This window comes from Lactuca virosa, chromosome 1 (assembly GCF_052849685.1).
Source record: "Lactuca virosa cultivar CGN04683 chromosome 1, Lactuca_virosa_CGN04683_v6, whole genome shotgun sequence".
Classification (NCBI taxonomy): Eukaryota; Viridiplantae; Streptophyta; class Magnoliopsida; order Asterales; family Asteraceae; genus Lactuca; species Lactuca virosa.
Window position 1 is genome coordinate 250,434,593 of NC_136426.1, and position 14,660 is coordinate 250,449,252.

At 34.8% G+C, this 14,660-nt stretch overlaps 1 protein-coding gene and 1 pseudogene across 1 annotated transcript; one reads left to right on the forward strand and one right to left on the reverse strand.

Moving 5' to 3' along the window:
* Nucleotides 1-6,744: 6,744 nt before the first annotated feature.
* Nucleotides 6,745-8,770, reverse strand: LOC145166018 (annexin-like protein RJ4). Its single transcript, XM_079084944.1, has 6 exons — nt 8,642-8,770; nt 8,403-8,548; nt 8,091-8,309; nt 7,796-8,008; nt 7,602-7,691; nt 6,745-7,140 (listed from the first exon to the last, which is right to left on the reverse strand). The coding sequence occupies exons 1-6, from the start codon at nt 8,712-8,714 to the stop codon at nt 6,937-6,939; spliced, it is 945 nt and encodes a 314-aa protein (XP_078941070.1). The 5' UTR covers nt 8,715-8,770; the 3' UTR covers nt 6,745-6,936.
* Nucleotides 8,771-13,456: 4,686 nt separating this feature from the next.
* LOC145128989 (putative pre-mRNA-splicing factor ATP-dependent RNA helicase DEAH2 pseudogene) lies at nt 13,457-13,885 on the forward strand (annotated as a pseudogene).
* Nucleotides 13,886-14,660: the final 775 nt, after the last annotated feature.

Genomic DNA, 14,660 nt, shown 5'->3' on the forward strand with positions numbered 1-14,660 from the left:
GGATGTCACAATTTTTTCTATAGATGACTGCTGATCCTAACCGATCAAATGATAACACGAATGAACTCCATATTCATTATAGAACTAACCAGCTAATCCAACCATAGACCTTCCAAACGATACCCCTGAATTGACCCCCATCAAAGAACCGGAACAACAACCGACCAAATTGAAACTCGCTCAGGAAGATACGACCTACTAATGACTATTGGCATGCAAAATGGCCTATGACAATTCTTCATGATATTACCCAAGCAATAATAGAGAACTAAACCAAAGATAATTCTTACCCAAACCAATACACGATTCCAAAGAAATATAAATACTGATAATAAGCAAGAAGGAATCAAAGATTACATACCCGCAATAGCACCTGATGAAACCCTAGCCTCCCCTGACTGACACTGCAATGCTCGGCTCCTCGCTACTGGAGCTCTTGGCCTACCCTCGCGACCGTCAGTGATCATCAAAGTAACCAAAGAAGGTCACTCACTGCTCCACCCCTCAACATCGGGCAGTCGGCATTCTTGTGGTCCACCTGATTGTAGTGAAAACACATCAGATCCAACCCACTGGGCAATACCGACTATAATGACCCATTTGACCACAATTGAAACATCATCTACCTGTCTCCTAACATCCTCCCTCATGAGTCCTCCCACACTAGGCACAACGGCCCCGACCCTGATGGCCTCCCAATCGTGAATCCTGAGTCTTGGGCTTCTTCGCCTGGCCCACTAAAATCTGAGTCTGCTCAGGCTTCCTTTTCCCGAGATGCTCTAAATCAATCTCATGCTCTCACTCTAGCAATCATATAATTTAGGGTCTTGCACCATGATAACCTCACAAACTCCCTGATGTCATCTCTCAACATGTCATGATACCTTATCTTCTTCATCTCCTCGTCCGTTGCATACTTCGGAACAAACAAATCCCTCTCTCGAAACTTGGCATTGATCTCTGCCACAATCTCAGTTGTCTGACGAAGGTCCTAAAACTCCCTCGTTGACTACTGCACCTCAATAGATGGTGCAAACTCGGCTCTAAACCAGGTCACAAACTCATCCCAAGTCATCGTCTCCAGGGCTTCGCCTCCCAAAGCGAAGTCTATCTCCTCCTACCAATCTCGGGCTCTGTCCTTCAGAAGACAGGAGGTAAATACGACCTTCAACCCCTTGGGGCAGAATCTCATCCTGAACGCGTTAGCCATATCTGCTAACCGTCTTCTACTGGCAATGGGGTCCTTATTTGCAAAGAATGTGAGAGCTTCAGAAGCACGAAACTCACAGACAGAAAGAGTGCGAGCTCTAACAATAGCCATAACCTCCGCGCGGAATGCGCTCAGACGTTCATCCAAAATCTCCAAAATCCCCTCCTTGACCGTACGAAAGATCACAGGAGTCTGCTCCAAAATACCGCAGGTAATATCCGACGGGATGAACTCCCGTATCCGCTCGTCAATCAGATTAGTACCTGCACCTGAGCCAGAAGCAGAACTTGATCCTCCTTCTTGAGTCTCATCACCATATTGAAAAACAACATGCAAATGATCAGAACATACCCACGAATCCTCATCCCACAGGCTTCCTAGATTCTCCGAAACTCTCCCCGATTCGAGTATGGATCCTGTGCTTTCAGTAGTACGGGCCCAATACTACCTTCCATACCTATCCATACTTTCCTCTTGAATTATCTTGAATCCTCTAAGTCACCTTCTCAAAATGATATCCCAAGCACTCGCTAAACAGCGCAACAAAACCCACTGAAGCATTTCCTAGGCTTTCCTAGGTTTTCGACCTCACCCTACCATCAGCTTGCTGAAGAACTCCCCGTAATGTCAGTTAACTATCTCATGAATACAATCACATGCAACAAAGCTCAGATAATCCTTAGAGTAAAAGATTCATCCCTACAACGGTTAGACTCAAACAAGAGCTGTGCAATAGGTTCAAATACATCACTCTGAGATTATTCAACCTTTGTCACATGTGACTTAACATATTCACTTAATAACTAACTCACATCACTTAAGAGTTCCACAAAGAACAAAGCAAGCAACATTCGCGTAGTATCACTACAATCCATAGAATAACCAATGAACATTCAAGCTCACATACTACAACTCATGCTAGGAACTCCCACTCTCATTGTCGTTTGTCTTATACATGCAAATTATACACAATATAGGATCAAATAGATTGCCGAATAAAAGACTCTACCCTAGGACCACAACCAAAAGAGGAACAGGAAATAAGGCCAAATCAATCATTCTGGGGCTATAAGATCATAACCATAGACAATTTTTAAAGCATACACTTAGCAATTACTGATACCAATACATATTCCCAATCTAGTAGAGCATCCAATGCTCCCTAGGCTACAAGGCATCACATATCAAGCCAATCTATCATGCAATTCCTGAAAGTATCCCTAACATCATCATAGCATGTTATTCTTATAACATATAATCATAATAAACATGTATGTGCATTTTGGGAATCACTTTCTTGAGCACGGGCGATTGCAGACATCACACCCCCTTTGTCTTTACAAAACTCCTTTTAGAAATTTCGTTCCTTTTACATAAATCTTTTTAAAACTCGTTTTCCCTTTTTTTTAAAGAAAAATTATCAATTCCTCAGTTTGAGTTCAGTCACACTCGAGAATGTGTCCGAATCCCTCAAACAAAGGCTCTGAAACCAACTTGTAACAACCCAAAATTATAAGGTAAAAATTTAATTTTTAATTCAACCAAAACGTTAATTATCTTTAAGTTAACATTCAATAATTGCTTATCCAAATATTTAAAAGTACTTTTATAAGAAAACAGTTATTAGAGTACAATCCCAAAATCATCATGATGTGGAAACATGGGTGGATGCGCTGTGATCAAGTCGGACCTTTCCCTTAAGAATCGGAAGTATCTGAAACCATAAACATAAACACCGTAAGCACAAAGCTTAGTGAGTTCCCCAGAATACCACATATCATACATACCATTGGGCCTAACCCTCACATTGGGCCAAGCCCACATATTGGGCCCAACCCACCATAATGGGCCTAGCCCTGCCAAACCAATGGGCCTAGCCCGATCATATAGATGCAAAAGTCACAAAGACAGTTAGCACCTACATAACATACAATGGGCCTAGCCCTTCCTATTCCATGGGCCTAGCCCAACATACAAATAGGCCTAACTCATCACGCAATGGGCCTAGCCCATCATACAAATGGGCCTCGCCCAACATACCATGCAAGAGTCACAAAGAAAACTAGCATAACAAAACCTAACGGGCTGGTATTGGTGCCTTCGACCCACGAGTATAGTGAGGAGACTCACCTCAATTCGCTCATAATCAAATAACTGCTCGAACCCCTGAACGAGATAACCTCGCGCCAACTAACAATGAATATAATCTCAATCAATAATTAACCCGATAATCAAAAATCCAAGGCCCACTCCATAAACCAACTCCCAAAAGGGTAAAAGACCATTTTACCCTTTTCTTACTTGTTCCATAACCCAGGCCCATCGCAAAATTCACAAAAATTCCAAAACCCAAAATGGCAAACCAAAGCCCAAATCAAAAGCAACAAAAGCCCATTATGGCCCAATAACCCGATTGGGCCCCAAAACTATCATGGAACTACTTCCAAGAAAACCCTAAGTCCATCCATGGCCCAAAGTCAGAAGCCTAATGGCCCAATAAGGCCTAACTTCAACAAGCCCGAAATGACCAGATGGGGAGTACGCCCCGTGTACTCACCCTATAAGCATGGAGTACAAGTCATTGAGGCACAAAATCAACATTACGTTGAGCGTACACTTGCGTACGCCCAACGTACTCCTCCAGGGTCTAAAAATCCGAAATAGGCTCTTGATGGTTAAGAAAATGACTTCCAAACTTGGATATGACCCTAATGAGATGTCTTAACATGTAAAGTTGGCAATTTTACTCCTTTGCAAGGCTCAATGGGACCAAAACCTTAATCAAATCTATAATAATCACCTAAACTCATGCATGCGCCACAATAACTCATCAATATGACATTTTTATGAACAATGGACATCCCAAAGGCCAAGATCTGTCATTCTAAGCTCTTCGACTGGCTCATACTCAAAAGGATTGCTCTAAGGGCAAAAACAACCCAAATTACTCCTTAAACTAGATCTACCACCCAGAGTCATCAAGATAGAAACTTTATACCTCCAAAATGTAGATCAAGATGCAACAAGCCTGGATCCAAAAGCTTCAAGCAATCCCACACTTCTCCAAGAAGTTCCTTCTTCTTCTTCTTCTTCTTCTTCTATGAGCACTAAAAAACATGAAATACCACCAAAAGCTCAAAAACCACTCAAATGGGGGCTAGGGTTTTGTTTCTAGGTTTAGGGGGACAGATGCTGAAGATAGTAGGGTTTGGTGGTGAGTTAAGGAGCTTAAATAGGGTCCAAGACCCTAAATTAGGGTTTGGGTATGACTGGAGTACGCCCAACGTACTCCCTAGAGCACTCGTGATGCTACTACTTAGTACGCCCAAAGTACACCATTGTACGCCCAACGTACTGACCTCATCACTAGTACGCCATGCATACACATGTGTACGCCCCACATACTCGATTAAACTCTGAAAAATACCAAACTTCCGAATGCCATAACTTCTTCGTTATAAGTTCGTTTCCGACGAACCTTATATCCACGAAGAGGTAATGAGAAGCTCTACACTTCTATAAACTCATACTCGCCTTAAAACTTCCTGAAAAAAAATCCAATTTCCATAAAAGCTCGAATTGACACTTGACCGAAATACCCCTTGGCTCCAAAACACAAACCGAACTCACGGATCATCCAAATGACATTACCCACACCCAAATGGGTCTAAATCTCTTTCCCTCAAAGGCCCTAAGCCTGACGATGCTCGGTCCTCGGGTCACCACCCCGCATTAGGAAACGATTCGGAACAGGCCGTTACAGGTAAATTTGTATAAAGTTGTGATAGAAGCTCTCAAAGAGTAGAAAAATGATGTTGATGATTATATGAAAGATTTAATTGTGATTTTGAGTTTATATTTGATATGTAACAGATTATTTATCAAGACAATAATATTATCAATGGAATTTTTCAAGGTATTATTGCAATATTTTGATTACATACATTATGTCAATGTATCAAAAGATATAAATAATAATTTTATGTGGAGTAATAATTTGGTGAAATAAACACTACAATGGAAATAACAATGAGAATAGCTCAACCAAAAAATGTGTTCCTTCCTGAAATAACAATATGTGATTTAACCTCCTTCAAATTATGTTCTGTCAGTTTGAACTTAACGTTGTTGATAAGATATATTCGGTTCCTAAATCTGCATTCGTGATTGAAAATTCTTTAGATTAGGTTCAGTTTGATCAAATGATCATGTTGCTGAAAAACTATTCTTGGTTCCGAGAACATACTATTTATTTGCTATTACGAGTCAAATTGAAATTCCACGACCGATGATTGTGTACGGTGTCAGAATAGTTACTATTTGATTTTGTTAAACTTATATTTGGTGTCTAGGATTTGAACTTCTATCACTTGCAATTTTCAATCAGGAAAGATAACCAACAAATACATCTACATTTCCTAACATGAACAATTCATCAAAGTTCCCTATGAGAATATTAATGTCAGAGGAAACTTATATCTCATGTTGGATAGATTACTATTCGGTTATGATAATCTTATGTTTGGTGTCCGAACTTCTATCACTAGTATTTATCAAATGGGAAAGATTCTTACCAACAAATACATCTACGTTTCCTTGCCTGAACAATCCATCAAAAATCCTCGTAAGACTCACAATGTCAGAAGAAAATTATATTATATTTGGTACTAGGAAGATATATTTAATACTACATACTTCTCATTTGCTATCCTGCTCAACCTAAAATTTTGTAATCCGATATTTATTTGTAGTGTCGAACGATTGCAACATAAAACCATTTTTCAGCATATGATAGTTGTTGCACAAATCTTCCATAAAGTATTTAAAACAACACACCCACACATTATCAACAAGTGAAACAATTTAAATCTTCTTAATTCTTTTCCATTAAGTTTCCTCATTTGAGCAATCAATTAAGCTTCCCTATTAGGCTCTTTCCATCGATACCATAAAGAAACTTTCCATGACATTACAATTCAAACAAACAAACTGAAAAAATAACACCAATGCAATGAGGCAGAAAACATACATATGTCAGATATCTACTTCCTACCCTAATAAAATCATATCAATGTTGTTCAATTCTAATGCCTTTATGTACACATATTGCTTTCATAGAAAAGAACAACGTTGATTATGATGTTTCATCTAAACAAAACACACAAATCAACAACCGGTAAATTAAATCATGAACAAAATCAATAAAACATAAATCAACAACCGATAAACAATGTACATGAAGAAAATCACTAAGATGCATTAAAAATCACACGATGAACGCAGTTAACATTATTTGTTGAACAAATTTTCCAAGAAACCTGATTTATACATGTAAAACAGATCGATTACAACAATGGATGGAAGATCAAAGTCTGCCATTAAACGACTGGATACAACCCGTAAGAGCAGACAACCAAAGATCCACCCCTATCGAACACCACAACCGAAAACAAATGCATGCCGATGGTTGTTAATCCCAAATCGAGTTTAATTAAGCACGCCGGGTAGCTTAGAATTAGTCACTCCTTGAAACATATCACCAAAAGTTCTCTTAATAAGATAGTACATGATTAACCATACATCACACAATCACTTGCTTTGTTCACAGACAAGAAAAGCACATACAAAACACACTGAGAAATAAATAACATCAAATTTTGAACCAAGAACAATAACCTCATAAACTTTAATTTGAAAACTCAAACTCGAGACACCAATGTTGTGAACTAATCATCCTTCCCAAGTAGTGCAAGAAGGAACTTCTTGTAATGACCCGAAGTTTCCTTTGCGATGGCTTGATCAAGTGGCACACTGTTCCTTTTGTAATATTGCTCCATGATAATCTCTAGATCTTTCTCAGCTCTTGTAACGATAACCCGAGTTAGTGCATCCTCGTTAGTCCCACTATTTTTAATTGTATTACGGATCACCTATAAGTTGGCATACATCCAATAAACATAGATGGTATTCCACAAATGATAATATTGGTAGTTTGTCGTGCTATGGTCGGTTTTTGTCTAATTATTTTTAAACTACACTTTTTGTTATCAATCATTTCATATTATAGACAGAATTTATTAGATGTATTTAAATATTTTTGTAATTTATTACTTGTTATATAATATATTATATTTTATCACCTATTAAAATTTATAAATATGTGTTTTGAAATACGTTTTATGTAAAATATTGGCATGTAAGTGGTTATTTGATTATAAATTTGGTAGTCGGCCTTCAAATATAGAGTTTGAATAGGATTCTTGTGCGTAATTTTCGTATTTATATATGATTTACAATATGTTTTATAAGATGTTTGAAAATGGCTGATAGCACTAGCCCATGTGGTTTAATGGATTAGTGTGTCAAAGACGTGAATAACAAAAAGGCTAACCTTTTCAAAGTACTTAATCGGGTCACTCATACATCTAATCGTGGTACGTAGTGTTTCTGTGTACTCATTGTCCCGATCATCCTTCAAGTGCTGTAATGGTTAAGATAAACATTGAGTTTTCAATATATCGATGATTTTTTTTTATAATAAAAATACATAAAACACCGTATCTTATTAATGAAATTCCTATATACCTTGGTCATATTGCAACCATGTTCATCTTTGTAGTGATTCAAAGTAGCCATGAGTTGCGGTTTGCTCCTTGTAGTGATAATTCGGAGGATTTCTTCATGGTTAAATGTTTTCTCTTCAATGGCATTACGAAGAATGCTCGACTCAGACTTTGCCAATTTTAAGTTCACTTCATCACCTTGGTACCTATGTATGCTCACCAAACCTACAAGTAACTGTACCAAAGATAAATATCCTCTGTTAGATGTGTGTTTTTAAATATTTTATTAAAACGGAAATCAAACCAATACGACTCGCCTTTCGGAGATCGTCAGAAGTATGCGAAGCAATGTCTTCTTCCAAAGAGCGCTTGTAGCGGCAGTGATAAGCATGCTTGACATCAGCAAGCTCTTCCGGAGAAAGAGTGCATGATACTTCAATGATCACTCTATAGTCATGGTGCTCCTTATGTATAGCTACACTTGCTAGCACTGCATTCCGATCTGCAGGGTCCAAATTCCATCGGTACACTGCTCTCTACATACATTGATTAACCCATACACATCATTCATAAGATAACATCCAAAAAAAAAAAAAAAAAAAAACACAGTAGATTATCATCACGAATACCTCAAGATCACCAGATAGCTCATGTTCAAATCTGTTCACAAGATCCTCATCATACATGTCTTGGTAAGCCTCCCTTATCAGTTTCCTTTGAGTAGCATTTCGATGTGCCAGAATCGCTATTACAGCTTTTTCATCGGTTCCCCATCCTGTTCATATAAATGCAAATAAATATATAAATGAGCAAGAAGATTGATATAAGTTATAGGACGAAGAAAGATTAGAGAGATAAGATCTAGAACCATGGCAGGCCTTATTTAGAAGCTCAGCATCGACACCAGGATGAGCATGTTCAACGGTTACGATGGTGGCCATGGCTTTCTTTGTATTAGGGTATTGAGATAAACCGATGAATTTATAGGGAAACGATGTGGAAGGTAAGGCCTTTTCTTCAGTCTATGCATAATGCATTGGGTTCTTCCCTTGTCGTTTCCTTCAAAAGTATTGAATATTGAAACCCACTATACTAAGCAAAGATTAAAACAATATATATATATATATATATATATATATATATATATATATATATATATATATATATACTATCTTATTATACAAACCTTACTATTTCTAAAAATAGATTTAAGACGTCCAAACATTTAAGCTGAATGTACAAACATTTATCAATAAATTACAAAATACAATACATTAAGTACAAATGTAAAATTAATATTAAAAACATTCAAATCTACATCCTTATCTTACCCAATATAGATGATTTAAATTTTAAAAATATCATACTTTTTGACTAGAATGAGTCAACATAACTTTTGATATATATATATATATATATATATATATATATATATATATATATATATATATATATATATACCTTAATAAACATTTAGCATCAAATGCTGAATTTTAAGAGGTACAAGCCTTACTTCAATATTTACAATGACTTTATGCGTTAACAGTATTACAGAAAATTAAGGTAGTAAAATAGTTAGGCTTTGACCCAGCTCCTTCCGGTATCTCTGCAGTTCCCCTATATCTAGACATTCAAATAGAAGCCCCGTTGGGCACATTAATCTAGCATCAGTTTTATCAAGAAACCCTAGACGTCGACTTCGACTCCCCTGATTCTCTCTCATGCTTGCCGCCTCTGCCTCCACCTATGGTTTTTCTTTCTACTACAATCGAATGAGCCAAAAATGTCTTTTGTTTAATCCAAGCCCATGTATACAAAGTCTTGATCTATTCTTCATTTTGTTTAATAATTCTTTTTGTCATTTTGTTGATTATTATTCTACCTATGCTTTTAAATCATTGATTCTTATCAATGCTTTTAAATCATCGATTCCTAATTAAGCTCACAGGAATAAACTGATACGAAAGTGGTTGAATATGTTGTGCAAAATCAATGAATCTAACACCGCTACTCTCCTCAAGCTTCTTTGGTGCTGCTGCTCTTCTCTATCTCCAGAACCACCAACACCTCCAGCGATAACGTTGGATTTGAGTTTTGATTTTGATTTTTTTTTTCTTGAAATCAAAATATGTAAAACTTTTTTAGGTATGAAGCTTCTAATCCAGTGAGTTCAAACATCACAAAATGATTCAGACGACGGTGGCCAGGGCGATTTCAAACCCTAAACTTCACTTTTCATTCGATTTCAATCACTAAGCCTCCATATATTTTTTTTTCTTTTCTTTTTATGTATAATGGCGTCAAATGGCCATGGATATTACCATCACTTGTAAAGCATAAGACTTTTGTTCGTGGATGTATTATTTTACAGTAATCGATTATAGTTTTTTGTTTTAACACTTATAATTTTTGGTTTTACAGGATTACAAGTTGGATTGGGTTTTTAATCACTGTCATGGCTTGCGAAGCTAAGATTTTAAAGGTTTCCTGGAGACTAATCGGATTAAACTGATGATGCTGGTAAGAAAAAATGAAAGGGGATTCTGAATTAAAAATTTGATGTTTAATTAGACAAATCAGGGCACCACATGTGAGTTTCTCTTTGTGTCTCTCTATAAAAAAACACCACCATCGTTGAACCTATCCCTCTCTAACTATGTATATGTGTGTGCCTTTGTTTATATGAACACATATTGTCTATGTGGTAGAATATATCTTTTGACTTCATATAACAACTTTTTCGTTGTATGCACAATTGGAGAATATAGATGCATGGATCTCTGTCTTAACCATTGACAATTATACTCTTTTATGCAGAAATTGTCTAACAATTAAGAACATGCCTTGAAGTGTCCCTTTGGATTTTGCCAAGTTGATCAGCTTAGTGGAGTTGTAAGTTTTGCTAAACAAATTGTTTAAGATACCATTCCATCATACAAGGATGACATATAAGTTTATTTTCTTTGTTTTAATCATGAGTTATTTATATACTTTTTTAACATCTCATCTACATCCTACTTACAGCAGGTGGCTCGATGGAACTCCATTGGATAAGGGTGGGCCTACATTGTGGCAAGTCTGACAGAGTTTTTATAGACAAGGATAAGGTCTATTTGAAAGTATGGTCAGATATTTATTCTTTACATGTTTGTTCGTCACTAACACAAACACTACTTCAACACATGGGTTTGATGTGGAATGAATGTATAACATAAAAGCAATTGTTTACAATAAATCTTTTTAGCAGCCAACATAACACCATTTGTGACACATGGTAGAGACATTTTCTCTCTTTTGACAGCCTAATTTTTTTAATAGGCTTATTATGCCACCTCTTATTTAAGGCTTACTCTTTTATGAGAAAATTGATCAATCCTTTGTTTTGTGTTTTTATTGTGTTGTGGTTTTTATATTTTTTTTTCTCAAAAGGATGCTCCCCTGTTATCCTCGATGCCAAGGATAAGGAATACAAACCCAATCTTAATAGATATTCATAGTTTTAATATGTTTAGATTTTTAAAGTATAATGTATTAGTTAGTAGAAATTAAAATTGCAATGTGTTTCTTGAATCTAATTTCAAAGTGATATTTTAATATGAAAAAATGAAAGCATAATGGAATTGGGAAATCATTTATTCATTGTTTAAATAAACGATTTTGCAAGTTTGTAATATCATATTCTATAATAAATTCATATTTTTGCAATCTCTTATTAACATTAGTTTATATGTCTTGATTTATAGCCATTTGACAATGACAATACCCTAAGTTGTTCTAAATATCAGTTATATTTTATGACCTTGCTATTTTTTTTTTCAAAATTAGGATTATCATGGAAACATGGGTCAATTTGATAAACGAAAATTAAAGCAATTGACATCAAAAAAAGGTTAATTAGCCCAAGATTAGTCTGGTACTTTTATTTGTTTATTTAAGTTATTATCATATTTTAATTTATTTTTCTTAAATAAACAAATATGTATAAAGTCGTTACATAAATAACAATGTACTTTAAATATGTGGATTTCGTAATCAAGTAACAAACAATGGTTACATTCAACAATTCACTGTGTCATAAAAATATTGAACTTTCTTTTAAAATATTTATTGTATCGTCACATGTATATATTAAAATTTTTTTATCAATCCTTTTGAAGATTGTTCAATACAACGAAAATTTAAAACTATATCATAATACAAAAGCTTATAAGATAATAAAAATAATTAGTTTGGAGGATTTTTTAGAACGACGAGTCACCTCAAAATTGAAGCGATAAACACATTGTTCGTCAAAAAAGTAAAAAATAAAATTGCTGAATTGAAACTAACGCGTAGTGATACTTGCTAATACATTATATTATTATCAATATCACATTTTCCTAAATGCAAAGAATCGTTGAAATGGAACTTTATCATTGCCTTCCGAAAAGAAACTAATTGCCAAAACAAACTATTCACACCCGTCGCTTGGCGCGGGTAAACAGCTAGTATATATATATATATATATATATATATATATATATATATATATATATATATATATATATATATATATATATATATAGAGAGAGAGAGAGAGAGAGAGATTTAGGTTTATATATGAACCTTAAATACCATGTGAATGTATGACTAATTCCTAACCAATCATTTAAAAATAGTAACAGTAGCTATATTTAATTATTATAAATACATAAATCAAATAATAATCCTTTAAAATAGGATCTCAATTTCAAACAGTTTTATCAACAACCATTTGACATCTTCATTCCACATACAACACATGCGACTCCATCAGCAGTTAGCACCTTCGACGGAACCCTAACCCTATTCCATCACCTTTGTTCATCAATGGAAAATCAAACAATGCCTCGTTTTGTAATTATCAAACTCTTAGTCGGCTTCTTCTTAATTTATCTACTTCATCTCAAACAGCGAATAGTCACTTACATCAGTTCGATCGACCAAATCAAAGGTTGATACTCCGCTCTGAACAATCTCCTCATTCACCATCAGGTTGGTCATTAACTTCATCTTAATTAAAGTATCTTTTTTTTTCGCTTCTACTTCAAACTAATGGCTTCACCCATCACCTTCTGCTTCAGGAATCGCTGGCCTCACTCTCGACGGAATCGTATGGTTTGATAGATATATTGTTTTAATTCTCTGGTCCTTTGGCTTTAGGGGATTTTTCAATATAGGTTTTGAAAGTGATTATCAGATATTGGTATGATAAAATTAGATAACTTGTTAATTATGTGGGATTGAAATAAAATTTTAATGTTATATCGTGAACATTAGATTCCTCAGTTTATCTTAAAGTTGTGAAGGTAGAGAGTGCTGGTGTCTAATAGATGCAAGAAATACATAGTTGGTTGTACCCAACCTCGTAGGGTGGCTGAAATGTTAGTTTATCGTGAGTTGTAAAGGAAATGAACTTGACAATTGTAGAGGAAGTATATTACAACATCGGTTTTGAAGATTGTAGCAGTGCCAAAACCATCCTGAAGTATGATTTTGTAAAATACTTATAACTGCAAATGATATGCTTAATTTGATTAGCCAACTGACGGTCATTCTGTGGTTCTATAGGTATTTAACAAATGTCATGTTATTGAGAGAAGCCATGAAAGATCCACTTCTAGAGAGGTATTAAATGATAATTCTTGATAGAACTCATGAGAGAATGTTAGCTACTGATGTTTTGTTTGCGCTTCTAAAGGAACAAAAGAACATACCCAGTCTTAAGCTGGTTGTAATGAGTGCCACTCTTGAAGGTGAAAATTTTCAGGGTAATTTTTTTGGTGCAACATTAATGAAAGTTCCATGTAGACTTCACCATATTGAAATTTTCTACACTCAAGAACCAGAAAGGGAATATCTTGAAGCAGCAATCCAAACAGTGGTACAAATACACATTTGTGAATCGTCGGGTGACATTTTTGATTTTCTAACGAGAGAGGAGGAAATAGAAGATGCAATTCAGAAAATAACAAAAGAGGTCAGAAACATGGGATATCAGTTAGGCCTTGTGAAAGTTGTTCCTTTGTATTCGACACTTCCTCCAGCCATGCTACAGAAGATATTTGAACTTGGTTTACCTTCATTGACATAAGGTGGATTAAACCTCTTTCCTACTTAAAAAATATATAATATTAGTACCAAATGTTCTAACTTTTCTCTTTCTTGTTTATAGGAGGAAAGCGAAAGTTTTAATTGAATGATTTGTTGGTTTTAGGTTCAAATGTGAAGAGGTAAAGATAGAGGCATGTAAAAACCATAAAAAAAACAAAGACAAATTCTTCAATAATAATGATAGATTTTTCAAGAATGATGACAAATTCAAAAAGAATGAAGTTATATATATTCTAATTTTTTTTATGTATTCTTTAAGAATGATAACCAATTCTTAAAGAATGTAAAAATGATGAAATATATCTTATAAAAGTTTTGTATATTCTTATTGATGACAAATTCTTACCTAGAATATAGTAAGGTTGTTTATATCCTTCTAAATGTTGTATACATTCAAGTTTTATGTAAAAAAAATTGGTTGTAATTCATGACTCGGTCTTCAAGAATGGAAATGATAAGAATCGAAATTGAATTGTATCCTTAAAAACAATTAAAACAATCTCCAATAAAAACTTATTCTTCAAGAATGACAATGATAAGAATGAAAATTGAATAACGTTCAAAACAATCTCCAATAAAAAAACTTATTCTTCAAGAATGACAATGATAAGAATGAAAAATGAATTATCGAAGCGTAAAAAAAATGTTGATTTGTCGTATTATCAAAAAACGTATTTTTTAAGAATGAAAAAAAATTAAAATGTGTTCAAATGTGTTGAATAAAAACGTATTTTCAAAAAAATATGATTTAATAT